The sequence below is a fragment of the Mustela erminea genome, chromosome 9, assembly GCF_009829155.1.
Source record: "Mustela erminea isolate mMusErm1 chromosome 9, mMusErm1.Pri, whole genome shotgun sequence".
In the NCBI taxonomy this organism is placed as follows: domain Eukaryota; kingdom Metazoa; phylum Chordata; class Mammalia; order Carnivora; family Mustelidae; genus Mustela; species Mustela erminea.
In genome coordinates, this window is record NC_045622.1 from 62,897,226 (window position 1) to 62,922,317 (window position 25,092).

Sequence of the window (25,092 nt, forward strand, 5' to 3'; positions counted from 1 at the left end):
CAGTGCTCTGACACAGAGATGCAGAGCTGGCGGTCACATCCCAGTGTGAACGTGTCCTTTGGCTCTCGCTATCAGAAGTCTGGGGCGGTAGAAAAGAAACATTTCAAATGTATAAAACCAGAAGCTGTTCTGTGAAAACTTCCCAGTCATTAGGGCTCCGAAATCCCAGGCAAGGGCTTTGCTTCTCGTGGATGCTTTGTCAAAACAGAAGTTCTCCCTAGTCAGAAGTGCACTGACTGATGACATGTATACAGTTATAAATGCACCAGGTGCTGTCCCTCGTTCATGGGGATGGCGCATCTGATAATCTCTTACATCATTTTAACCACAATTTGGGAAGAAGTTTTGGAGCATGTCAGTAAAGCAAGTGGTTTGGCTGTGCCTGGAAGGTACCTTCTCTATCTTCTCTGAATTGCTTCGTTGCCTGTTCAGCGATAGCCCTGGGAGACCCCAAAACTGAGAGAACCTAGCAGGGGCAGGCAGGTGGAGAAGCAGGGTCTGCCACTGTGGGAATAGCACTGGTGGAGGAGGGTGGAGACCATTTACAAAGAAGGACGTGGGAATTCTGTCGAAGATGAGCACTAGAGCTCTAGAACTCTTGAAAAGGTGTACAAGAGCGAGGTTTTCAAATTATGATCTCAGAAACACATTTTTCATTCAGAACTGAAATACCCCTCTGATATATTGAATATGTATTTTTACCAATTTCCAGAAGTAAGAAATGGAATGACATCAAAAGCTAATAGAATGTGAAATAAAAGTGACAAAATGAACATTTGAAACTGAAAGTGTTCTGGCATTAAGACAAACTGGGATGTCTGAGTAACACAGTCAGTTAAGTGCCTGCCTCTGGCTCAGGTCATGACCTCAGGGTGCTGGGATCAAGCCCTGCATTGGGCTCTCTGCTTAGTGGAAAGTCTGCTTCTCCCTCTTCCTCTGTCCCCCCAACTCATTCTCTCTCTCTCTCTCTCTCTCTCTCTCCCCCTCCCCCTCCCTTCCGCCCTCAGATAAATAAATCTTAAAAACGAAAGAGTAGACAAACAATAAGAGACTTTTAACTGTAGGATAAACAGGTTGCTGGAGGGGAAATGGGGGGGATGGGGTGACTGGGTGATGGACATTAAAGAGGGCATGGGATGTAATGAGCACTGGGTGTTACAGACGAGAGATGAATCACTGGACTCTACCTCTGACACTAATAATACACATATGTTAATTACGTGATTAAAAAAAAAACCCAATGTCTCAAAAAAAAAAAAAAGAATAAATTAAAAAATTCCAGATCAGACCAAAAGCAGTAATTCATTAAAAGCAAAAGATAAATTCCAAACAAAAATACTGAATAGGAAAAAAAAATAGTGAATAGGTTCCTAGATTATTATTTATATAAAGTGAATCTTATTAAACACACTGGAAAAAGCTGAAAATTTTGTGATTTAACTTGATAGAATACATTGACAAAGATAACAAACTCAAAGATATTTCTGGAGTTTGTGATGGTTTTCAGTGTGATTAAACTTGTAATATTTTGTGATTTCTCATTCTAACTAAATTATTTGTTCCTAATTCCATATTCAGATTTTGTACTTTTCTTAAAGCGGTTCCTCCAAATTTTACAAGTTCCAGGTCTCCCAGAACCTGGATCTCATTACTCCAAGTGGCCAGCATTTACCCCTGGATACCTAGAATCATGCTTTCTTTTTCTTTTCTTTTTTTTTTAATATTGAATTTTTTAAATTTTTAATTAATTTTTACGATTCTAGTCACTTAACATTTTATTCACTTATTTTTTAGTTTAAATGCAATTAATTAATATATAATGTATGATTGGTTTCAGAGGTAGAGGTCAGTGTTAGAACCATGCTTTCTTGTTGTTCTGGTCTTTTAACTCTTTTACCTTAAGAACAACTCAACCAGGCATTCCCAAACAAATTTTTAAAAAGATTTTATTTATTTATTTGAGAGCGAGAGAATGAGCGAGTATGCAAAAGCCAGGGCAGGGGGCGGTGTGTGTGAGGGTCAAAGAGGGAGGGAGAAACAAAATCCCCACTGAACAGGGAACCTGATGCAGGGCTTGATCCCAGGACACTGGGATCATGACCTGAGCTGAAGGTAGATGCTTAACCCACTGAGCCACCAAGGCACCCCCCCACCCGCCAAAAATAATTTTTTAACTAGCGTGTTAGGGGTACTCTGTTGGAAGGAACCTTACAGATTATCTAGTTTTCTACATGCCATAAATCCTGGTTGGTTTTTCTTCAAGTGAACATAAAGTTGTTTTACCAGCCTTCCCTACCCCAGACTCCATGGAGGTTTCGAGTGTGCTGTTATATTCACACTTAAATGAAAAATTGATGTCTTTAAGAACGGATGGCTTTGTAATTGCCAGTCATCCTGTCTGGGAACATGATCTAGCCCTTGATTTATTCATGACTTGATGTTGCTCAGTTGAGGGTAATCGTCGCCACCTCCCCCTGCTCTGCTCCCATCCCCGCACACACATACATATGACTTGGGCATTGTTTGAGAAAGCAGCTCCTAGACATTTTATAATTCTGGTTGCCGTGAATCGTATTTTTAAAAATTTTCAACAAAAATGTTAGTATATGTGCTACTGATTTTATAAGTCATATAAATACGACTTGCGTGTTTTGTAAGGAGACCCCTTACTGAGCTCGTTTGGGTTCTCCAAGTGGGGCAGCAGGCCCATCATCTGAAAAGAGTGGCTGTCTTTTACTTTTACCTTCTGTCCTTCTTCTCCCTTCTTCTACTGGCTGCACTCTCAGACCCGTGTTCTTAGTCCTGATCAAAAATAATCTTTATTGACTTTAAAGTGAATGTCTCTAGTGTCTCATTAATAAGGCGTTAGCTGTTTAGAAGGGTTTTATTTTTTTTAAATGTTAGAGAACTAACCCCCTTTTCCTAGTTTTCTAAGCATTTCCCTAAAGACAGCGTTGGCCCATAAAAATCTGATTACCCTCATAACGGGGCACAGTTCTGGCTTGTGGCTTGTGTGCCTCGTCAGTGGACGGATGACCCACATACATGGCCTCCTGAGGACCACACGCCTGGCTCGTGCTCACAGTCCCTGCAGACTCGAAGCTCATACCAGGTGTTACCACAGGAAAGTCTGGAGTCCACTATAGAGGAGTGTTGACATGGAATTTCATGCAGCTCGATCCCATGATTGGGATTATTTAAAACACAGTTGCCTTTTTTCTGAGGTTCTGCTGTGCTCAGATACAGCCTCAGGCGCTAACAGGGCCCTGCTATTCTCTTGCCCCCCAGTGATGCCGGCGCCCCCTTTGCCCAATGGAGCACGGAGCGCGTGTGCGCCTGGCTGGAGGACTTCGGCCTGGGCCAGTACGTGATCTTCGCTCGGCAGTGGGTGACTTCTGGCCACACATTACTGTCAGCTACCCCTCAGGACATGGAAAAGGTAAGAGCTGAGCCCCGGGAAGGAGGTTCCCCTTTGTCCTCAAACCAGTATCTGGGGCGGTGAGGCCCCCACTTTTCCTTCCTGCCCTTACACACACACACACACACACACACACACACACACACACACACACACGGTGGGGGGCAGGGGAGGAGGCCGAGATGTCCTCTGTGACTGCATGTCGATTGCAGGGCACTATGCCTGTATCTGCTGCCACACACACCCCCATCAGCCTGGGAGACTATCTCTTCCCAGACATGGCGCCCTCTGAGGGCCAAGCTGCCAGCCAGAAGTTCACATCTGTCTGTGTCTTTCAATTTCAGGAGTTGGGGATTAAGCAGCCTCTGCACAGGAAGAAGCTGATTTTGGCCGTGAAAGCCATCAACACCAAGCAGGAGGAGAAGTCGGCCCTGCTGGACCACATCTGGGTGACACGTAAGGATGGGCAGTGTGCATGCATGCATGTCCCTGGCAGCTCCCGAGGGAAAACAGCCTCTGCTGGGAATGTGTGCCTCCAGAGCTGGCCGTCCTTGGGAAAGGCACACAGGGGAGTGAGTTCCTTACGGGGAAGTCAGATGGACCTGCAAGATGATTGTCCATTACTTTTTACCTGCATTCGCAGTCTCCCATTCTTATGAGCCCGAGCACACCTGTTTCTTCTGGTTTCTGTAGGTTGGCTTGACGATATTGGCTTACCACAATACAAAGACCAGTTCCATGAGTCCAGAGTCGATGGGCGAATGCTACAGTACCTAACTGTGGTGAGGATTTTCCCTTTCAGGGCTTCCATGGTCTATGTGAGCACTCAGCCCAGGTATCCCCCTGGTGCTTATTCTAAACTTGCTTTCACCTCATCCCTCTTCTCTTAAGGTCTTTAAATAGTATTGTTGGTCACACAAGAGGTCCAGGGTAGCACAACCATTGAGCTAAGAGAAGCTGCTGGGGTGTCCATTGTGCACTTTCTAAGATGCGGTAGACTTGTCTGTGTGTGGTCTGAGAAGGAATCTGAAGGGTCTCGGTCACCTTGGAAACTCTGGCTTATCAACCAAAACTTTTCTGTTCCAGAATGATCTCCTCTTCCTAAAAGTCACCAGCCAACTGCATCATCTCAGCATCAAATGTGCCATTCATGTGCTTCACGTCAACAAGTTCAATCCCCACTGCCTGCACCGGCGGCCAGCTGACGAGGTAAGGACAGGATCATACCTATCCGGGGGCCTAGCCTGGTAGCCCTGTGTTAGGATACCTGCACGGTTAGGTGTGACAAAACAAGAATGACCTCAGAACAACATGGCTGCATTCTGAACCAGGTTGCTTGGGATTCTTTCCCTTGCTACTGCTTAATGGTGCCCCAGACACCCCCTGTTGCCTGCATTTTGTGCCCCACAACAAACACTGGGCCTGGGCCTCTAAGTTCCCACCGCGCTCAGGGAGACCCGTGTTCGGGGCCAGAGGTGGTAACGACAAGTCTTTAAAGCCATCACAGTGACCAAAGATGATGAGCAAGTGGTGCAGAGGAGGAGGGGAAAGCATAATGGGAAGATGGGGTCAAAGTGGACAGAGGGGAGAAGAGCCCCTCAGGAACCAGACATTCCCGATCTCCCTACTTGTAGCTACACACTTAGCTGACCTCTAGCCCCAGGTGCACAGGGGATGGTGAGCAGGTTTTGCTAGAAAAGAGTGAGCCTGCATAAACACTGCAGCTCACTTCGTGGAGAAGTGCCTGGTCATGTCCTGCTGGCTGCAGAGCTCTTGTTGCGCCCCAAAGCTAAAGGCTTGTCCATCACACCCCATCTCCTGTACTCTTGGGAACTGAGTGTACCCGTGTTGTAAGAGTAACTCCTCTTCCTGAGGGATCAAAAACTCCTACCTCCGCCTTCCGTCTCATGTTTTCCCTATTCAGCAAATAAGTTTTGAATGCCTTCTGTGTGTCAGGCACAGTGCTGAGCATTTTGAAGCCCAAGATGCCACTTGGGTCTAAGTGTCTTAAAACATTTGGCTGCTCCCAGGAGATCTTTTGTCTGTAAAACACGTGACTCGTAAATGATAGTCCTCTTTCAAGTTCTGTTGAGTCACTGAATGAATGACTCTGTGCCTTCATTTACCAGTCCCAACCAGAGAATTAGGGAGTCACAATTAGGGTTCTGGAATCAGAGATTTCAGTGTGGAAGATCTTGCAAGACTCTGTGAGAACTCTCTCTCTTGGAAACCAGGAAGGCTCTCTGGTTGCTGGGCTAGCTGCCTAGTTCTGTGGGCATGAGGGCTGTCTTCTGGTCAGGCATCTGAGGCAGGCTTGTTCACAGGGGCTAGTCCCACAGGGGGCCACAGGTAGGGTCTGTTAGACCTAACTTTCTTCCTCTCCCTCTTGCAGAGTAACCTTTCTCCTTCAGAAGTTGTGCAGTGGTCCAACCACAGGGTGATGGAGTGGTTGCGATCCGTGGACCTGGCAGAGTACGCACCCAACCTTCGTGGGAGTGGTGTCCATGGAGGCCTCATCGTGAGTGGCTCTTTAGACTAGCCCACCTGCGTCATGTAAACTGGGGTAGTCAGAACCCAGTTTTTTCATAGCTAGACATAAATCCTGGTAAAAATATTGACAGCCCTTGCATCAGTTGAAATCTCAGAATATTTGATAATTTGCAGTTGAGAATGATTATACTTCATGGAAACAAGATGGTTTCTGGAAAGGACTTCCGGAGCACCAAATCCAGAGGGATCCAGGACAAGTGGGTTGCATCAGTCAGGCCTTAACAGAGCTCTCCACCTGCTCCTGGAGGAACGCAGTGGCTGGGGAGTGAGGGGTTGGCCACCACAGTGTAACTTCCTGCTTGCCGCAATATGGTCATGATTGTTCCTCAGATCTGTCAAGTGGTAAAGTCAGTGGGGCAATGAAGGAGGGGTGGTTTGGACGTCCTCCAGAGCAGAGCAGACCCAGGGAGGCAGGCTTATCCAAGAAGCAACTGTGCTCTCGTGGTCTGTGAAAATGAGGCTGTCCGCCACCCAGTATGTTAGTGCCTTCTCCGAGCCAGGCCCTGTGCCAGGCAAGCCGAGGGGAGCGGCATACAGGATGAGCGGATGAGCTCCAGCCCCTCTCTGGAGACACCCCCCGGCCCATGAAGGCCTGTTTCTCCATGTCCCCTCCTAGAGCCATCTATAGTCATCGCTGGGTGGCTCTGTCTGTGTTTGTTTCTTAGATCCTGGAGCCACGCTTCACTGGGGACACCCTGGCTATGCTTCTCAATATTCCACCACAAAAGACGCTCCTCAGACGCCACCTGACCACCAAATTCAATGCCCTGATTGGTCCCGAGGCTGAGCAGGAAAAACGAGAGAAAATGGCCTCACCAGCATACACACCACTGACCACCACAGCCAAAGTGCGGGTGAGTTGCTGGGTCCTTGAGGGGCCTGCCTTCTAGCACTTGTGTTGTACTGCAGCGGGCTGGGTGCCCGGAGCCAAACTGGCAGGGTCCTGGGGCACACGGATGAGGAGGCTCTCTCAGGTCCTGTCCTCTGAGCTTTGGTCTCCTCGTCTGTTTCGTTTGTTCAGTTCCTGCTGTACCCGAGTCCAAGGAAGAGAGTAGAGTTTTCTGTGCACACACACCATGTCCAGGAAGCATCTGCTCTCAACTAGCTAGTGCTTGTCCTCAATCCCAGGGATGCCTTGACTCATCTTTCAAGCAGATGAGTTCATGATTCTGTGTTCTGTTCAGTCAGGCTCATCTCTGGGCCAGTGTCATGGCCGGGGTGGGCAGGGAGGTGTCTTCCTCAGAACTGTCCTGCCAGCACAGTGCTCCGATGGCCTCGTGTTGGGAACGTGGCCAGTACACAGCTGTCCAGGGGTCCCAAGGTCATACAAGCACCAGCAGCACACCCTGGGACTCTCTGAATCCCACAGAGCCTATGAGAAACTGCCTGAACCACACTGTCCTCAGACCATGTCCTTCTCTGGCCCACACCTCTGGAGGGCATGTCCCCAGCAGCACGGTGATGCCTGGGTCTAGCTACAGTTCATGCACGGACTGCCGTCTCCAAGGGAGCAGGGCCACACGTGCGTCTGGGGGAGACCATCAGATAAGGTGCCGCAGGAAGCTAGAACAAGCAGGAGGGGCTGCCTAGGGCTGTCCAGTGCGGCCTCCCGGGGCACGAGGCACTGCAGGCCATAGAGGCCGCCTCTGTGTGAGGCAGTTCCTCCAGTTCCCCCTGGGGAAGGTAGAAGGTCACTCGTGGGCCAGCAGGACTTGAGTCTCTCAAGTCACACAGTCTTGGAGAGGAGCAAGATTCTCTCTCCTTGCTCAAGATTACTTACCTATTGGCCTCTCCCTAGAGAGGAGCTCTGCTTTGTTGAGAATTTTTCCAGCAGTTATCTAAGAATTTTTCCAGCAGTTGTTTAGCTTCTTCCTTTCCTCCTTATGAGTCCTGTCTGCACCCTGACTTGATAATCCCCTTCTCCTAATCATGCATTTATTGTGTTTTAGCCAAGGAAACTAGGATTTTCGCATTTTGGCAACATAAGAAAAAAGAAATTCGATGAGTCGACGGACTACATTTGCCCCATGGAGCCCACTGACGGTGCTGGTGACAGTCAGAGGGCCTACAGTGGCTACCAGGGCCTCAGCCCCCTCGATGGCCCTGAACTGGATGGGCTGGACCAGGTGGGACAGATTCGCTGATGGCCTTGTTACCATCCTGTCTGTGCACCCTGAGAGCTTCACCGTAACATCGCGTGTGTCCCCACAGAGCTGCGCCTCACCCCCCACCCTGTGCATGCCTCACAGAGAACATTCCGGCTGCTGTGTGCCCCCGGGTAATGGAGTGGCACTTTTGCTAAGGGGCCAGGTTTTGGGGAATCTTGCCAAAATGGACTCGGGAGGAAAGACGCAAGGATGCTTGTACATTTGTAGTAACTCTCAGTGGCCATCTTCAGCACTGGTGGAAACACATGACCCTGGACGTGGGTCCAGAGACTACGGATGATCCCCAAAGGCTCGGCTCTTGGGCCCCTCTGCTGGGCTTCCATTGGGGGGCAGTGTCAAGTGCCTTAGGCCTGTGGCCACAGAGTCTTGGCTGAGACCCCAGGGATGGCAGTGACTGCATCCCTGTGTTGTGCCTTACCCCCATGGGTGGTCGCTTCTTTCTGGTAATAAAGACAGTATTTATGTAGAAAGCCAATAGCACTGCATATCTTTAACCTCACTGGGTGGGGAAGAGAGCTGGGCAAAGCTGGAGATGGAGTCCTGTGACAGCGGGTGGCCCTGAGCCAGTCCTTGGCCAGGGGCCCGCTTGGCATCTGCCAGGTGTCGTGGACAAGGGACTGAAGCACGGAGGGACCCCCATGTCCTCTAGAGGAGGTGTGGGGCCTCTTCATTTCAGGCTGCACCTCCCTCGGTGAAGCCGTGGGGAACCTGGTGCTCAGTGACCGTCGGTCACATCTGTCATGCAGACCCCAGAGTCAGTTTCCGTTTCAGCGGCGTGAACCTCCTAGAGTGCAAGAAAACGGCCCCTTGGAAATCGCCTCTGTTCTTCTCTGTGGTTTGTCAGCCTCTCTGCTGTTGACCTGGCTGGGCCTGTAACCGTCGTGGGGGCTGGTCTGTTGGCAGAACGGGAACAGTCCTGCCTCCTGATTTAGAGGCTGGCTAGCTGATGATGGCTCTTCCAGATGGGCCTTGTCTGGACATATCTTGCCAGTCTGGGTTCCTGCTCTGAGATTCCGGTTTCCCCGGGGCAGGGTTTGGCCTGCTGGGTCCCCCGGGCCTCATCTGCAGGGTATTAGCTGCCTCGTAACCGTCTGGCGGGTAGGAGCAGGGCTTGCTGGCTCCCTTCAGGACTCTGATTCTGTCCCAGATGCCGGCAGTGCTCTGATTTGCTTCTTAAACTACCAGCAGCCCCAGGGACAGCTGGTAACCCCAGACCATGACCTCCTGAGCCCCCCTGAAGTCAGCCAGTGAGAACAGGATAAGGTCTCTAGTTGGCATGGCTAGTACTTGATCCTAGTACCTGGGACACTGAACAGCAGGTGCTCTTCAGGGCTGGTTGCAGGACGTGGCTGTCATTGAGCTGGCTTTGTCCCTGATTTCCTGGAGTGTCCTGGAGAGAGTGTCTCTGCATGCACCTGTTTTCAAACCCTGCATGGAATTAGTATCACTGCATTTCTGTGTAGCCCCAAGCAAGGCCTGTGTCCCTTTGTGGACCTGTTTTTCACACCTGGAAAATGTGGGATGATATTTGAAGCCCTCAGAGGATGCTTCTAAAGCTAGAATGTCTACATAGGCTTAGGGAAGAGGGAGAAGACCAGCATTATCTGAGGGTAGGAGGGGAGGCAAGGAAGAGGGAGGCTCCCGGCAGCTTCCCAAGGATGCCCATAACCTCCACTGGGGCATTGGCACATGGGGCCCTGTCGTCCCTGGAAATTGTTGGTTTATTCAGCATGCTGAGGCCTTCATCCCTGCTGCTTTCTGCTCCTAGAACTAGCTGGAGCCCTGAGCATGTGTGGGTGCCCGTGTCCCGTGTCCCTTGCTCCCTCAGTGTTGGTGTCAGGACAGGCCTTGGGAGAGTGTGCACATGGCTGCGTGGGATACTGGAAGCTCTGGCCTTCCCAGGGACACAGACAGCATGTGCCCTGCCCAGCTGTCATTCCTCAGGGCCTGGGCCCCCTCCTTGCCCACTCCCCCAGGACAGGACTTGCATGCCGTCCCTGTGATCACAAGCGGACTCTGTCCACGTGTGCTGACCAGGCTGCTGCCCGTTTTACAGATGGCCCCTTCGGAAGGCGCTGTGACGCAGATAGGGCTCCTCTCCCAAGACATTCACCGCCTCACGGTAGGATTCTGACCTTCTCTCCACAGTAGGCCAGGTGCCAGTGTGGCCCCACGAGTCTGACACTGTGATACCCACGGCCTGAGACAACCCCCCTACATACACACACCCAATCCCAAGTCTGTGTCCTAGCCTCTGCTAGGGATTCGAAGGGTGGTGCTGAGCACTGTGGCCGGAGCTGGAGCCAGAGCTAGCCTGCTGCTGGGCCTTGAGCTGCGAGGGGCCCTAAGGAGGGTCACGGGCCTTGAGCCGAAATCAGCTAAAGCATGCCAGGTCTCAGTCCTCTTCCCAGGCTCAGAACTGGTGAGTTCATCTGAGAACCAAGATGCTTAGCAGTTCTGCGTCACCTGCTTCCTCAGCCCGATGCCCGGGCTTCCTCTCTGACTTGGTGGGCATTGCATGCACTCTCTGTCCGTGAGACACACGCATTTCATGCCATGCCTCTGACTTCACGGATATCGTGGGCATGTGGACACATCCTGTCATCCTCATGGGGACAGACTGTATCATGAAGGGACAGAATGGTGTCAGAGAAAGAAGCCACTTTGGAGTAAGGCCAGTCTGGTTCAAAGTGCTGCTCTGCCTCTTACTAATTCTGGGACTCCAGGAGAGTCATTCTCTTTCCGAGCCCCAGCTTAGTTACCTGTGAAGCGGGGCACTTAGAGACAAGTGAGAACTGGCAGTAAAAGACCAGCCACAGAGATTTGCAGTGTGGAGGCCTTGTACCTTCCAGTTCCCGTTACTTCTGGATGGTCCCATCACTGAGCCCACTGGCTGTGGCATCTGTCCATGTTGAGGCCCCCCTCACTGTCCTTTCCTCACTGATCTGTTGAGGGACACAGGTCATATCCAAGGTCATATCCAAGGACAACATGGAAATGGAGGGAGGGTGGACTCCCTGGGTTGAAATGGGATCATTTTTATTCTTTTTTTTTTCCCCTTGGCCCACACAGTGAATGCACCCAACCTTGCCCTCATCAGCATTAATAGGCCTTGGGAGGTCTTGAAACAGTAGCTTCACCTTCACTAAGATATGAGCAGTAGTACAGCCTGTTCTGATTCCGTATATGGGGTCCCTGGAACCCCGTGAACTTAGAGAGTGCCAGTGTCAGGACCACCAATGTCCCATTGCTTCCCATGCAGCTGCCGCAGGGCAGCCTTGACCAAAACCCTATTCAACTGCCCCTTGGGCTGTGTCCTTTCAGACTTTGCTGAGCCAGGACCAGCTACTGAACGACTCTCGCCTGGCCGCTCCCAGCTCCGAGGACTGGAGATGACGTTCTTCGTGGCCAAGAGCCCAGAGAGGCATGCGTGGGGGTCTCAAGTCTTTGCGCCAAGGGGGAGCTGGCACGGCCACCTGCAAAGCCCAGCCAGGCTAGCAGGACACCTGGGACGTGCGTACCGACAGGAGTGAGCAGAGCGGTGAACGGATGTCCGGGAGGTGGTCCTGGGGGCCCTGTGTCTTCAGCCGTGCTGTGCTCTTCACTGTAGCTTTTATACCTTTTGTACTTTTATATGTGGACTGCACCCCACTTCTGTGGGGAGGGCGGTGAGATGTCAGCACAAACTCAATGGCTCATGCTCTTCCTGGTGACTTTTGGGAGGTTCTTAACACCAAAGGGGAAAGGCAAGGAGTTCATAAAAGCTCTGCTGGAAGAAAATTCTGGAAAAAATATTCTGACTGTCCTGTAGTGGCTGAGCTGGCTGAATTGACAGGGAGTCCCCCCTGGCTGCTTCCACATGGTGGGGGGTGGGGGTGGGGGGTACTTCCTTTACAGGGCCAGGTGAGCACCGGGAAGGAACAGTGGGACTCCTCCCATGGCAGCCCTGACTGCCCTCGTCAAACCCTCCTCTGCAACAGGTTGTCAGTGCTGCTGGGCTGCCTCAGGTCTGAGCAGAGGTGTCTGCATCACGCACACACACAGGGGCACCCTCACCTTAGCTGACCAGCAAGCGCAGGCCCCCCAAGTACTGGTGTCTGATCAAACAGCTCCCCCTAGTGGATGGTCCTGGCACACCCCAAACGTTGCCACTGGCTCTGGCCATCTCCCCACACAGCCTGTTCCCTCTACCCCTGGGGGAGAGGCCCCATGTGCCCCCAGCCATACTCTGCCTCTCTGTGGCAGCTCAGGCCTCCTCTCTGCTTTCCAAAGCTGGTCTCTTGGTCCACCTCCTCCCCAGTTGGTCCTCTCCAGAAGTTCTCTCCCCTGTCCCAGAGTAGCCTTCCTAAAGCACTGTGTTCATCCCGTTACCTTTCTGCTAAGAACTCCTGAGTTCCAGAATCAAGAGGAGTTCAAAAGCCTTAGCCAGCCCCCACATCCCTTCTGTATCTTCAGCCTCACAAACTCACTCTGTAGCCTGCGCCATTGTCTTTCCCTCGCTGTGAGATGTCGTTTTCCTCTGGTCCCCTTCACAAGGCTGAGCTCAGAGCCAGCAAGCCACTGCTTCCTTCAGGAAGCCTTCACTGATGCACTGGCATTTCCTGCATCCCACTGTGCTGTCAGTCCTTGAGCCAGAGCCCTCCTGGCTCCCCCTGTTGTGTGTCTTTCTCCCTTCGCATAGCCACGCTCAGCACAAACGCTTGGAGCACTCTCCCGTACAGACTGGAGCAAGAGCCAGCCCCGGACCCCACACCGCTTGGGGACTCCCTGCGTGCCGTGATGCCGTGCTCCATCCACTCGCCCCTTTGTACGTGTGGGTTAAGCATGTTCCATGCCAGGCTGAGAAGGGCTGGGGATCTAGGTATGAATGTCAAGGTGCTTGTCTGAGGGTGCTGATGGTCTAGTGGGGGTGGGGGGGACACCTCTTTCAAACGCGGGTGTGCTGAAAGGTACAGCTGCTCCGATAGAAACTAGTTGTCCTTTTAAATAGAGGGCTGGAGTAGCGGATGGGAAAGGCGGTGCTACTTGGATTTCTGAGATGAATCCGGTTCCCTGAGTGTGCCAGAGGGGAAAGGGCTGGTAAGATTTGTGTTAGAGAGAAGTACAGAGTGAGCTCGTACTACTCATACTGCGCCCATCGGAGTATCTTCTCCAAGTGGGAATCTGCTGAGGGTGTACTGAACACACACATGGGTGAAGGCTCCTAGCTTCTTCCCCCTCAGCCCCCCACCCACTACACCCCTACCTGCCTCCTGTGAGACCATCCCTAGGCAGGGCACAGCTGCACTTCAGTGAGTTCTCTAGAGCTGTCTTACCCTCTCCTGTACCCCTCACACACAGACACACCCCCAGTGTCACTCGTTGCAGCAACAATGCTACGATGCCAGTTTTTTGCAGAAAGGGAAGAACTTGGAATTAAGCACCCAGGTCTCAGGCCCAGCTTCCCTGCCTCCTGTTGAAAGGACCTGAGGATAATAACTTTGTCTAAGAGCCTCACTCTCCTCATCCCTAACTCAAGAGAACAAAATCCCCGCAGAATCTCTGGCTTGTTACAAGAATGATGTGAGCTGAAGTGCAGGACGGGTTCTACCCAGCCCCAGGTATCAGAGCAGCACGTCAGCCAGGCCGTGGACAGCCAAGGCTGGGTGTTCGCTTGCATCACTTGTGGGGAGCAGTGGGAAGGAGTTCAGGAGTACCTCCTGGAAGCTCAGCCCATCTGCACATTCAGAAGCTACTGTGCTAAACACCCACACCCCGCCACACCAGAATGTGGCCTGGCATTTACACAACGCAGAGAAAACCAGGGCCCTTGCCTCCATCTGCTGTGCAAAGCACAGGGAGCCTAGCATGGCTGGAGCCCGCCTACCCCAGTGGATCTGCAGCTGCCCTCGTGCTTTTTAACACCGTTTCCACTTCAAGTGTCTTCCTACAGGAAGGAAGAGTGGCCTTCTAGTCCATCTGACCTTTAAAAACAGAACACTCTGGAGAGGGAAGTTCAAGAGATTACTGGGAGTTTATATGACCGCACTTGGATTCTTCTGGAATTCTGCCCCTGCAGTTCTGCCAGTTCTGACCTCCCTTGGACATCCAGAAGACCGTTCACATGGAGGGCTGGTCTAGCAGGCCCCCACAGAGCCCCATTTCCTGAGCTATCTGCTTCATCCTGAAGTTTCTTTTATTAAACTATGGGGCAGGGATGCAACAGAATTCCCTTGAGCCTCCCAAATCAGGAGGCCTCAGAAACCATCTGCCTCCAGCCCCTTGAACCCATCTTAGGCCCATAGCAGAACGAGGAGCCATGTGCCCAAGGATGCATAACAAGACACTTGTAAACACATCCCAGTTTAATGTGGTGAGGCAGAACTCACTCTGAAACAGATGAAAGGGAACGGGCAAATGTGCTAGAAGCAAGGGAGGTATTAGTAAGTGAAAATCATATCCTTGGTATAACCCAGTTTCTCCAGGTTAGGGTGAGCAGCTGTCTGGATCAGGGGCAGCGGGCCACACACCAGGATGAGCGTGGACTGCCCAGGAGGAGGGAGGTGCTCCTTGATCATGTTGGCAGTGATGTAGCCTGAGCTGTACTTCCAGCCTGAGATTAAGCAGAAGGAGAAAAAAGCTGTGAGGCTGCTGGGTGGATCCCCAGACCCCAAGCCTCCTACTGCATCCCCCCATCAAAGAGGGAGGCAAGGCTGCTCTCCAAGGCTTAGAAATCTGCTCTTGCTGTTCCCTACAAAGAGGCTGGAAAGTCAAGGACATGGGAGACCCAGGAAGCTGCCTTCAGTATTGACCCGGGATCCCAGGCTCACTGCTGGGACTCTGAGTCCCCCAGCTACCAGCTGATGCGCAAGCAGGGGCAGGGATGGAGAACACAACAGGGAGCCAGGGCTGGGTAGGGTGGAGCAGGTCTGGGGTTTGTGGTCCTGTTGGGGGACGCCCTCTGCTGGGCAGTGAGCTACATGACAAGGTGGGCACTGCCGGGTGCTGTAGGAGAGGCAGCATGAAGAGGCAGGATGCAGGCGGTGGCTGGGTGCTGGCCAGGGTTGCCGTAGCCACTTGGGGCTCGCCATGTGATGACTGCTATCTGGGAGAGTTTGGGTGGTAGGGGGGACAAGGGGTCCATGGCCACGTGTGTGAGGCCTGCAGGATGCTGTGTCAAGTGTAGTGTGGGGTGGGTGCTCAGGGTGACCCAGTGATTGGGTGTCCCTCAGAGTCCCTCCTGAGGTCAGTGTGCTTATGGACTGCTGCTAAGATATCAGACACCTGCCCTTGACAGCTCTTAAAAGCAAGCCGTCCCTGGTCCTCTCTCCCTCAAGTTCCTCCTCTTCCCATGCAGGGACAGAGCTGAAGGTCTCAGCTCCCAAGCACAGTTCTACAAAGCAAACAAACTCGGACTAGTTCCTGAGGTGGGTCAAGGGTTGGAGCTAACCCCCAGGGGGACCATGGGGATCGTACCAACAGGAGGCCTGTCCAGGGTGTACCATAGGTCGAACTGCTCCGGGTGTGTTCTGGCAACTTCTTCAAGCTCCTTTCTCACCAAGATATCCTCCTCTGTCTAGAAAAGAAGCAACATGAGCAAAGCCCCTCCAGGAATGTCCTGCTTGGTCCCCACCCTGAGCGCACGGGTCAGCACATTTCTTCCTGAGCTGTGTCGTCCCGTCCCGTCCCGTCCCCCCCCCCCCCCCCCCCCCCCCCGCCCCCGGCTCAGGCAGGAGTGCTCTCATGCCAGCTCCTGGGGCAAACAAAGGTTCCGCTTCAGCTCCCACACTACTAGTCCTCCCTCTTGTGGGCGGAGGACAGGGGAGGCTCCCGCAAAGGTGGTGACTGCCCTCCAGCTGGAAGGCCACCCAGAGTCCCGGCAGGATGGCCTCACTCAGAGGTCCCAGCCCACCATCCTGCCCCTATCCACACCGAGCACCAGGCAGGGCTAACCCAGCTGGAAGGAGCTGAGTGTGGGCTCAGGGTCTTGTGCAGGGAGAGCAAGGGGTGAAGGCAGTAATGTATGAGGTAAAAGCACCGGAGAGCTAAAGTCAGGGAAAGCAAGGGCTGGGGCTTCATTTGGGGAAAGGGAGCCAAAGCCAAAAGGAACTCGTCATAAGCTCAGAAGTACCTCAGAGAGGACCTTGATCTTAAAACTCTTCATGATTTTTGTGCCAGAAATTCTACTTCTGGGATCCTATTTAAGAAAATAATCTAAAAGGCATTAAGCCTAGGATTATCATTCATTTTATCCTTTACAACTGTGAAAACTGAAAACAATCTGAATGCAGAAAGTACAGTAAATTATAGTACAACTTGATAGAGACTGATGAAAATATTTATAAATAAGTTTGATGAGAAGAAAATGCTCATGTGGTAATGTTGAGCGAAAATAAAAGTATATAAATGTAATTGCAAATACATGGCATGTACAGAAGAAAGAAAAGAAGTATTTATAAACTTCTGTATTTTCTGAAATTTCTACTGAGGGCATCTAAGACTTTATACTCAGAAAAACAGAATTACATATGAAAGAAGGAAAGCTTAGTTCAAAACAAGGCTGGGGAGGCAGAAATAAAAACAGAAGCAAGTGGAAAACCAGGCCTGGACTTCGCTGCTTGGGGAATGCCCCCTACCACTCGCCCCCCTCGGCTGAGCATGTGCTCCTCCTGCAGCAGAGGCAGCGAGAGTTCAGTCGGGGAGGCATGAAGGCAGACACCCCATTCAGCAAACATGCTTCCTACCCCTTCAAGCCTAAGGCCGACTCAGCAGAACTGACCTGGTTAGCAAAAATGAGGGACATCCTGGTCCTGTCGCTGGGGTTCTTGGTGATGTGGCGAATGAGCTGCAGCATGGGTGTAATCCCTGGGACAGGGGAAGGTGGGACACAGCTAGTGGCACTCCGTCCCTCTCCGATGCCCAAGACTCCTGGTCTGCGGCCCCCTCAGCGGTCTGCCTCAGCCCCAGGCCTACTTTTCTCATGCCTGCCCCCAAATTCAAAGTGGAAAACCACCCTTCATTTCAGTTTTCCCTTCTAAAGCAACAATAAATCGAAAGCCCTTTCTCATGTTCATGGGGCAACACAGGAGCAGCACTGGCTCTGAACTGTCTGATTTCCCACCCAGCTCCCCCCCGCCACGACTTGCTCTCTGAGCAGGGTGTGTCTGAGCCCTTCGATGTCCCCATGTGTACAACAGAATGACAAGTTAAGTGTGATCATTTTACAAGCGCCTGTGATGGTGCCTGGCACATTGGAGGTGTCCTTACACATCTGTTCTCTTCTTCCAGACATTCATTTTCAAAAGATGGGGAGAACTGGGCTTGATCTGGATCCTGGAGCCCTTGGGGAGACCATGTGTGGACCTGCTCAGCTCAGTCTCTAGACTCTTCCATGTTCGCTAGCATGTTGGGTCAGGGGAGGAGGGCACACGGGGTCCATTTCCAGGCCTGTCATCAATCCTGCACTCCCATCTAAAACAGCAGTAGAAGGTTCTCCTCTAGGTCAGATGACTCCAAAGTGAGAAGCGTCTCAGGGCCCCCCCACCCCGTGGATGAAGCCCCAGAAGCCACTCACCTGTGCCCCCAGCGATCATTCCCAGGTGACTGACCAGCTTCTTTTCAGGCTCACTTGTTTTGTATGCCTTGATTGAAAAGTGCCCTAGAAACAGAGGACCACTCTGATTTCTGCAGCTTTTGCCTGAGAGCTTGTAAGAGATCACAGGCTTTCCTCGGGACTCCCAGGAGGCAAGGCCACCCAAGGAAGGGGCCACACTGTTCGCAACCAGAGAAGCGGGTCAGGGCGGCCCCCTCCACCAGCCCCAGGGTCTTGGTGCACAAAGTGGAAACCAAGCCGAGGACTCGCTGGACCTTTTCTTCTGAGGGGGGAGGGAGGTGCCGTGGAGTTAAATGGAGCGTCTCAGAGCACTCTCAGCCACAGCCTGAACAAACAAGGTAGTGAGGAGTACCTGGTAAGGACGAGAGCGGCTGCCAGCCATCCACCCAGACAGCCATCCACCCAGACAGCCAGCCATCCTTCCACTGCTCAGCCGTAGCAGGCACCCTTTCTGCATCGGGCATCGTGGAGAGCCAGATTGCATGAGGAAACACCCCAGCACTCCCCTACCTTAATGAAGCTTACAATCTCATCAAGTGCGTGTGTGGAGTGGGTGCTTCAAGGACAAGTCCACGGGACCCACTCCCCAGAAGTGTTCTACAACAGGAGCAACCACAGGAATGTTCTTCCTTCCAGCGCGAGTACCTGGCTCAGGGTAGAACAGGCGACCATTGGGCCCTCGAAAAAGGATGGTGTCCCCAATTTTCATGTTCTCCAAGTACTGAGTCATCTTCCCCCCTTCTGGATAATTGGGGTGCACATTTTTGAAGTAGATCTGAAAAAGAAGGCAGCCTGGTTCGTACCCTCTCAGACCTGAGGCCACAGCTGCGAACAACTCAAAATTCCATTTGCTACTGGAAGCCTTGCAGCGAAAGTCCTCTGCACTCAGAGTTGCTCTAAAGACCCCTGAAGACTTCCCCACAGCTTCACTGTTACATGACCCCGCTGGGAAGCCCTTCCCAAGACATGGGTTCCTTCTCTACCTGACCACCTTTCCTAGGCCTGGTAGGGAAAAGCAGCTGGATGCAGTGGGCACCACTTACCTTTATAATCAAGTCCACAAAGCCTCGGTCATCATCGCTGGACACCGGCGTGTAAGCCCTGACCACCAGAACACCATCAATCTTGGCCAAGAGATGGACATAGTTCCCTACAGAAAAGGCATCCCATGTTCAGTGTAAGCACAGCCTTCCGAAACAGGACATGGGGTTCCCATAAAGGACTGAGCTTCAGGGAGGCAAGTGCCCAGTGTGGCAGGATGCTTAGCAGCAGGGCCAGGCAGGGAAGGGGCCCAGAGCCAGGATGCCAGGGGACTAGGCCTGCCCTTGTCACTCTGCATACTACCCTGGGCAAGTCATTTCACCTCTCTGGGTGAGTGGGCATGATATGCCTGCCCTCCATCCCAGTGGAGCTGGGAGCTTCATGGGAGTGCCTGCCTCCTGCGTCAGAGTCCCCCATGCCACACAGAGAACTCATTCAAGTCAGAGGCTGAGTATTAAAAATCACAGAAACGTGTGCTTCCCTTTTAAGGAAAAATATGTCACCGTCACAAAGTCGTTTCTTCCTGAATGGGGTCGATCGCTGGGGTCTATGAATGAACCACAGCCCCCATCACCTGCCTCCTGTTGCCTGGCACAGGGCCAGCCCTCGGCTCACGGGTCCCAGGATGTGGACACCACAGACCAAGAGTTCTACAAGGGCTATTGTGTATTCCTGGCTCACAGCTCTGCTTGAGGAAGAGTCAAGTTCTGGGCTGTGGAATTCTGCCCCTCCAGGGTAGAACTGAATGGACCAGGTATGGCCACAGACCTGTATGGATTAGGACTAAATCCCAGTGTCACAGGGTGGGTGGGGCCGCTCAGGTCGCCCCTGGATCTAAAGTGGGACAGTTTGGTGACTACAAGAATAGTGGTGTGGGCAGGAGCTGCCCGCAGGAGCTGCTGGGAGACAGAGGCAAAAGGAAGCTCTGGGCCATCCGAGGGAATGAAACCATATGCAGGAAAGATGGGGTGGAAGGGCGGCGCTGGAGGAACGGGGTCCTTCTAGTTGCTGTGGAGTGTAAGCCCTGCAAGGCCTCGGGTCTCTGAGGAGGCCCTGAAGCCTGAGATGCAAACACTCAGGGTTAAGAAAGGACAGACTCTATACTGGAATTAAACTGAAGGGAAAGAAGAAAGGACAGGCTCAGTGACTCTGCTATGTCCCTGCTGCCTATCAGGGACACTCAGAAATAAATGTCTGAGGCAGCTTCCTCCTGCGGACAAATGTGAACCTGGAGACCTCAGAAAGGCTCTTCCAGATGCAGCCAACCTGGGCCTGGCCTTTTCTCCTTCCTGGAGAAAATTGGGCTGCCCTGGTGGGCCCCTTTTCTCACCTGCTTCGATTCAGCTGAGCTGGGAGGCCCTCACAGCAGACTCTTCCAGAAGCCTCTAAACTACCTGTCCCACTAACTCTGCCTATACCAGGGCGAAGGAGAGGCTGGGTCATGGCAGAGGCTCAGAAATTCTATTTCTCATCATTTTGCATTCTTTTAGCCTTCTTGCCAACAGGGTTGCCCCCACAGGCCAGGCAGAGGGCAGGAAGGCAGGCTGGCACCCTGCTCCTATGGGTGGAGACAGGAAAAGGAAGAAGCAAGGAGGCTCGGGGGCCAGGTGGGCTGCCTGGAGAGTAGTTTCATGACCTGCCAGAGGAGAGGTCAAGGTGTTGTCCTACGCACACAGGACAAGTAGGCATGGATTAGGATTAGGGTCTCCATCAGGCTGGCAAGCAGCATTAGCAGTCTGTTCAAAGCTCTGAATCCACAGGCTGTGGACCTAGCAGACGTTTTCCATCTCACTAAGACTGACTTGGGTCTGCTGGTGTCTGCAGACTAGAAATGGGTAACTTGGAACTCTAGGCCCGCTAGGGCTGATTTTCACACTGGGTCCCTCCTTGTGTGGGTCTGAGGTCCCTGCTGAAAAGACACCCTGTGTTGGATGACACTCCTGCCTCTCCACACGTTCTGGGCCTTTCTCCTGACTCTAGAGGACATCAGTTCCTTCAATACCTCACTTTTACACAGCACTTTGCACTTTCTCATTTTTCACACCCATCAAGTCACTTTACCTTCACAACAACCTAAGCAGCAGGCAGGTCTAGGAAACTCCCATTTCATAGACCAAGGCTCAGAGAGGTTGAAGGACTTGCCTAAAGTTGCCCAGCAAGGAGCCTGTGATCAGATCTTGGGCCTGCTGATCTAGATTCACTTCTTTTCAGCGCTCACTAAGACATCACTTCTGTGTTGGCCCAAATCAAGCAATGAGAAAGGAAATGGACTGCCCCCAAGTCCATCTCTCTACATTTCTGAGCTTACCTGTCTCAGGAAGGGTATCAGGGTAACCTCCACACCCCAGCTGAGTTTCTGAGAGGAGCAGATTGCCTGCAAGGCCCAGTCCTGGTGATGACCCCAAACCCCACTCACCTACAGGAAGCCCTAAGACATGATCTGGTGAGGGCAGTCCAAAGCGGAACCTCCGCGTGTTGTGGGTGATTTGCTATAAAACAGAAAACAGAGGCAGGCTCTGTCAGCTTTCCAGAAACTCCAATGCCTGGCAAAGGAACTCTATTTGGTATGATCCCAGCACACACACACACACACACACACACACACACACGATCCCAGCACACACACACACACACGCAGAAGGATGCAAACTGGAGGCCAGTAAATGCCTCTCCCACTGCCCTGCCTTCCCACCAGCACATTCCCCACCACTCTTGTCTTCTCTCTCGCAGGCTGACCCCTCTACCTCTTTCTCAATCAGGGGCAGCGGGTACTTGGTTTCAGAGTCCCGTAAGGTGATATGTCTTCTCCGTAAGTTCATGTTCCGCAGCGCCAACAGGACCACTGTGACTCCAACAATGGTGATAGCAACGAGCAGGGTCGAGTCCTGGCCAGACACAAAGTGAGCAGAGCACCTCAGGTCCCGCATGCTCAGGGCAGGATGGTGCTTGGGCACAGAAGCAGCTGGCTGTGCCCAGAAGAAATCAGAGGGAAAGGTAATAAAACAGAACCCAGGGTGCCTGGGTGGGTCCGTCAGCTGGGCGTCTGCCTTCAGCTCAGGTCATGATCTTGGGCTCCTGGGGTGGAGACCCACGTGAGGCTTCCCACTCAATGGGGAACCTGCTTCTCCTCCATCCCCATGTGCATGCTCTCTCAAATAAATAAATAAAATCTTTAAAAAAAAACAAACATAAAGCAGAATGCAGGCTGACCCTATGGTGGACCTGGAGGATAGGGAGGAATGAGCTGCAGATCAGACAAGGCCAAATGGAATTAATGTCACCAGGCCCTTCCTACCCATCTGCCTCCAACCTGGTACATCCAGGGGTGCCAGTCCTAGGAGTCCCCTCCTTGAGATGATGGTGCTGCTGCGGCTTTTTAAAATAATAATAATAATAATAATAATAATATATATATTAATATAATAATATATATATATTATTATTATATATATAATTATATTATATATTATATATTATATATATTATATGATATATACGTATATATAATATATATATAATTATATATATTATATATACGTATATATCATATAATATATATAATATATAATATATAATATATAATATATATATTATATATACAATATATAATATATATATAATTATTATTATTATTTGAGAGAGCGTGATGGGGTGAGGGTAGGGAGGGAGAAAAAGAATTCCAAGCAGGCTCCACTGCCTGAGTCTGATGTGGGGCGGGATCTCAGTCTTGGGATCTTGTCGGAAGCTTAACCAACTGAGCTACCCAGCCCCCCCCCCCATGGCAGTGCTTCTAACCCACAATCTAAGATGAATGTCCCAGTCCCCAAAGGCAGAGCTAAAGGGGGGGGATAGGCGCTGTGTCCCCCAGCAGCTTGTTGCTGCCGACCACTAGGCAGGGGATGGGGCTCACCAGCACCACGATTCCCCCAACCAGGTTCGGGCGGGTTGGGGTGGGGTGAGTACCTCCGACTTCGGAGTGCTCCTAATCCCTCGCGCCTCGGGACACACCAGCACCTTCCAGGCAGGCGAAGGTGGCTCGGCCACTCAGTGGCAAGTGCAGCCACTTGCGCGGGCTATCGCCCCTTTCCCCAACCCCGCCCCCATCCCCCCAACCCCGCCCCGCGGCCCGCCCCGCGGCCCGCCCCGCGGCCCGCTCCGCCAGCCCCTGGCCCGACCCGAGACGGCCCGGGCGGGACCGGACAAGGACTCCCGGGCCCCGCTTGCCGCGGCGCCACGCCTGCCTGGTAGCCGCTCGGGCCGCCCGGCTCCCGGTCCCTCGAGGCCCCGCCCGGCCCCCGCCCTTGCCCTCGGCCTCGCCCGGCCTCGCCCTCGGCCTCGACCTCGGCCTCGCCCGCCCAGCCGACCCCGGACCCCGTCGGACTTCCGCGGCCTTTCTCCGCCGCGCCCCGGGCACCCACCCGCAACGAGACGCCGAACATGTCGTCGAAGTGCCACTGGCTGCCAGGCCGGGGCGCGTCGGGCCGACTCGCGGGAGGACCCGCAGCTCCGCCTGGCTGACCGGGAAGCCTCGCAGACGCGCGGGCGGACGCCGGGAAAGGCGCTAGAACGGCAACGCGCGCCGGCGGCTCCTGCACACCGCTCCCCCCAGTAACTCCTCCTTGCTCCCCGCTCCCCCCTCCCCGCCCACGCGGCCCGCTGAGTTCCACTCCCACGCCACTCGCGCCCTGCTGCGCCCTGCCTGCGGGGTGACACTGCTGTGGGGTCCCCGTTCCTAGCGGCCATCTCGTGGCCCCCTCTCCATCGTGCCCTCTCCCAGCACTCTCAGAGCAGCCTGGATGCAGAGCTTCCTCTCTGCACGTGGTCCAAAGGTGGGAGAAAGGGAGGTGCATCCTGGTGGGAGGAGGGGATGCTGGTAAGAGAAATGGGAATTTAGGCCAAGTCCGAGAGCACAGGAATATATTCCTTCAATGAGCATAAGGAGCTCCTACTGTGGACCTGGTCCAGCGCTTGGGTGTTTGCCCGGGTGGGGGTGTCATGGAGATAAGACATTGGTTCAGAGCGCTCATTCACTCATTCATTCTCTGTTGGGAGAGAGAGATGACAGGTACCCAACACTAGACCAACAGGAGGCAGAATGGCAGGCATCAACGGTAATGGGGGTTCTTCGCCAGCACATTTCAGAACCTTGATAGTCCTCCGGCCCCCATCAGTTCTCCCCTTGCGAGTGGCAACGGTGAATCCCTGCCCCTGGGCCCGAGAGAGGCCAAGAGATAGCCAGCCATCCCCAGCCCCCATATCCACACCAGCACTGGCACCTACTTGGTGAACACCTGCCCTAGTCCTTGCAGGTACCAGGGTATTATTGTAAGCTATCTTAATTATTGACAGGCTAATAAATGTAAAGTGATAGCTTGTGAACCGAATATCATTACCTGAGAGCTGAGGAGGTTGAACATCCTTCATATGCTTATGCCCCATGGTGGGTTTTTTTTCTTTTTTTCCCTGGGGGGGTGGGTGGGAAGTGTCTGCTCATGATTTTTGCCTCTTTTCTCAGGAGTTGACTTTTTCTTACTAATTTTTAGGAGTCTTGTATGTATTAGAGACCACTTATTTGCCAGTTAGATCAGTTACAGATATTTTCTCCTGGTATGCAACTTCCTCTCTCCCTCCCTTCCGCTCTTCCTTCCTTGCCTCCTTCCTTCCTCCCTCCGTTCCTCCCCTTCTCCCTCGTCTCTCTCTCTCTCTGTCTTGATGAACAGCAGTTTGTGATTGCAATGTAGTCAAATGTATCAATCTCCAATCATTATTGTCTGTTTGTATGCCACCTGGAACTGATTTCTGTATATGATGCAAAGCAGGGATCCACCTTAATTTTTTTCCATGTGGATAATCTGTTGTCTCAGTAAAATGTGTGGATTTGCTCACCTGGTCAATAACCTACAATATCACCACTGTCATGTACCAGCCTTCATGTATGGCTGAGTCTGCTTCTGGTCTCTCTGCTCTCTTTTGATCTCTTTTCCCAACCCCTCTGCAATACCATGCTGCTCTAATTACAGTCATTTATTATGACTTTATATCTCCTTCTCATACATTCTTGGGGTCTCAGTTCAAATATCACTTCTTCCTTAGAGATGCCTGATCCAATCCCCCAATTTAAATAGATGCACACATTATATTCTCTTCGTGGCTTTTACTTCAGTTTGTGATTATACATCCTGTCTATTTCATTGTTAAATGGCTGACTCTCACATTAGTCTAGATGTTCCATTGTGGCAGAGGTGTTTCTCCAGGGCTGAGCACAGTGACTATCACAAGGAAGACAATAAATAGATAACAGATGAAGGAGGAGTGAATTCCTC

At 52.2% G+C, this 25,092-nt stretch overlaps 2 protein-coding genes across 11 annotated transcripts in view; one reads left to right on the plus strand and one right to left on the minus strand.

Moving 5' to 3' along the window:
• Positions 1-14,503, plus strand: part of PPFIBP2 (PPFIA binding protein 2) — a 148,097-nt gene extending 133,594 nt beyond the window's left edge. For 5 of the 9 annotated variants that reach the window (XM_032356266.1, XM_032356267.1, XM_032356268.1 and 2 more), the window contains 9 exons: positions 3,289-3,439; positions 3,763-3,874; positions 4,112-4,200; positions 4,505-4,627; positions 5,811-5,936; positions 6,634-6,822; positions 7,918-8,094; positions 10,193-10,258; positions 11,461-14,503. In XM_032356266.1, the coding sequence (XP_032212157.1) occupies positions 3,289-3,439; positions 3,763-3,874; positions 4,112-4,200; positions 4,505-4,627; positions 5,811-5,936; positions 6,634-6,822; positions 7,918-8,094; positions 10,193-10,258; positions 11,461-11,532 (1,105 nt within the window). In that variant the 3' untranslated portion in view covers positions 11,533-14,503. Of the gene's footprint in view, positions 1-3,288; positions 3,440-3,762; positions 3,875-4,111; positions 4,201-4,504; positions 4,628-5,810; positions 5,937-6,633; positions 6,823-7,917; positions 8,607-10,192; positions 10,259-11,460 lie in introns of those variants that run through there. The other 4 variants (XM_032356270.1, XM_032356271.1, XM_032356272.1 and 1 more) reach the window with 4 other exon arrangements.
• Positions 14,468-23,411, minus strand: LOC116598069 (NADH-cytochrome b5 reductase 2). Of its 2 annotated transcripts, none has more exons than XM_032356274.1 (9): positions 23,188-23,411; positions 21,514-21,654; positions 21,186-21,258; positions 18,772-18,878; positions 18,374-18,503; positions 17,690-17,773; positions 16,895-16,980; positions 15,592-15,691; positions 14,468-14,728 (listed from the first exon to the last, which is right to left on the minus strand). In XM_032356274.1, the coding sequence occupies exons 1-9, from the start codon at positions 23,206-23,208 to the stop codon at positions 14,556-14,558; spliced, it is 915 nt and encodes a 304-aa protein (XP_032212165.1). In that variant the 5' UTR covers positions 23,209-23,411; the 3' UTR covers positions 14,468-14,555. The 2 variants fall into 2 exon arrangements, with proteins under 2 accessions (XP_032212165.1, XP_032212166.1); XM_032356275.1 differs by lacking the exon at positions 23,188-23,411 and adding an exon at positions 22,760-22,868 and having other exon boundaries at positions 21,514-21,656.
• Between the last annotated feature and the right edge of the window lie 1,681 nt (positions 23,412-25,092).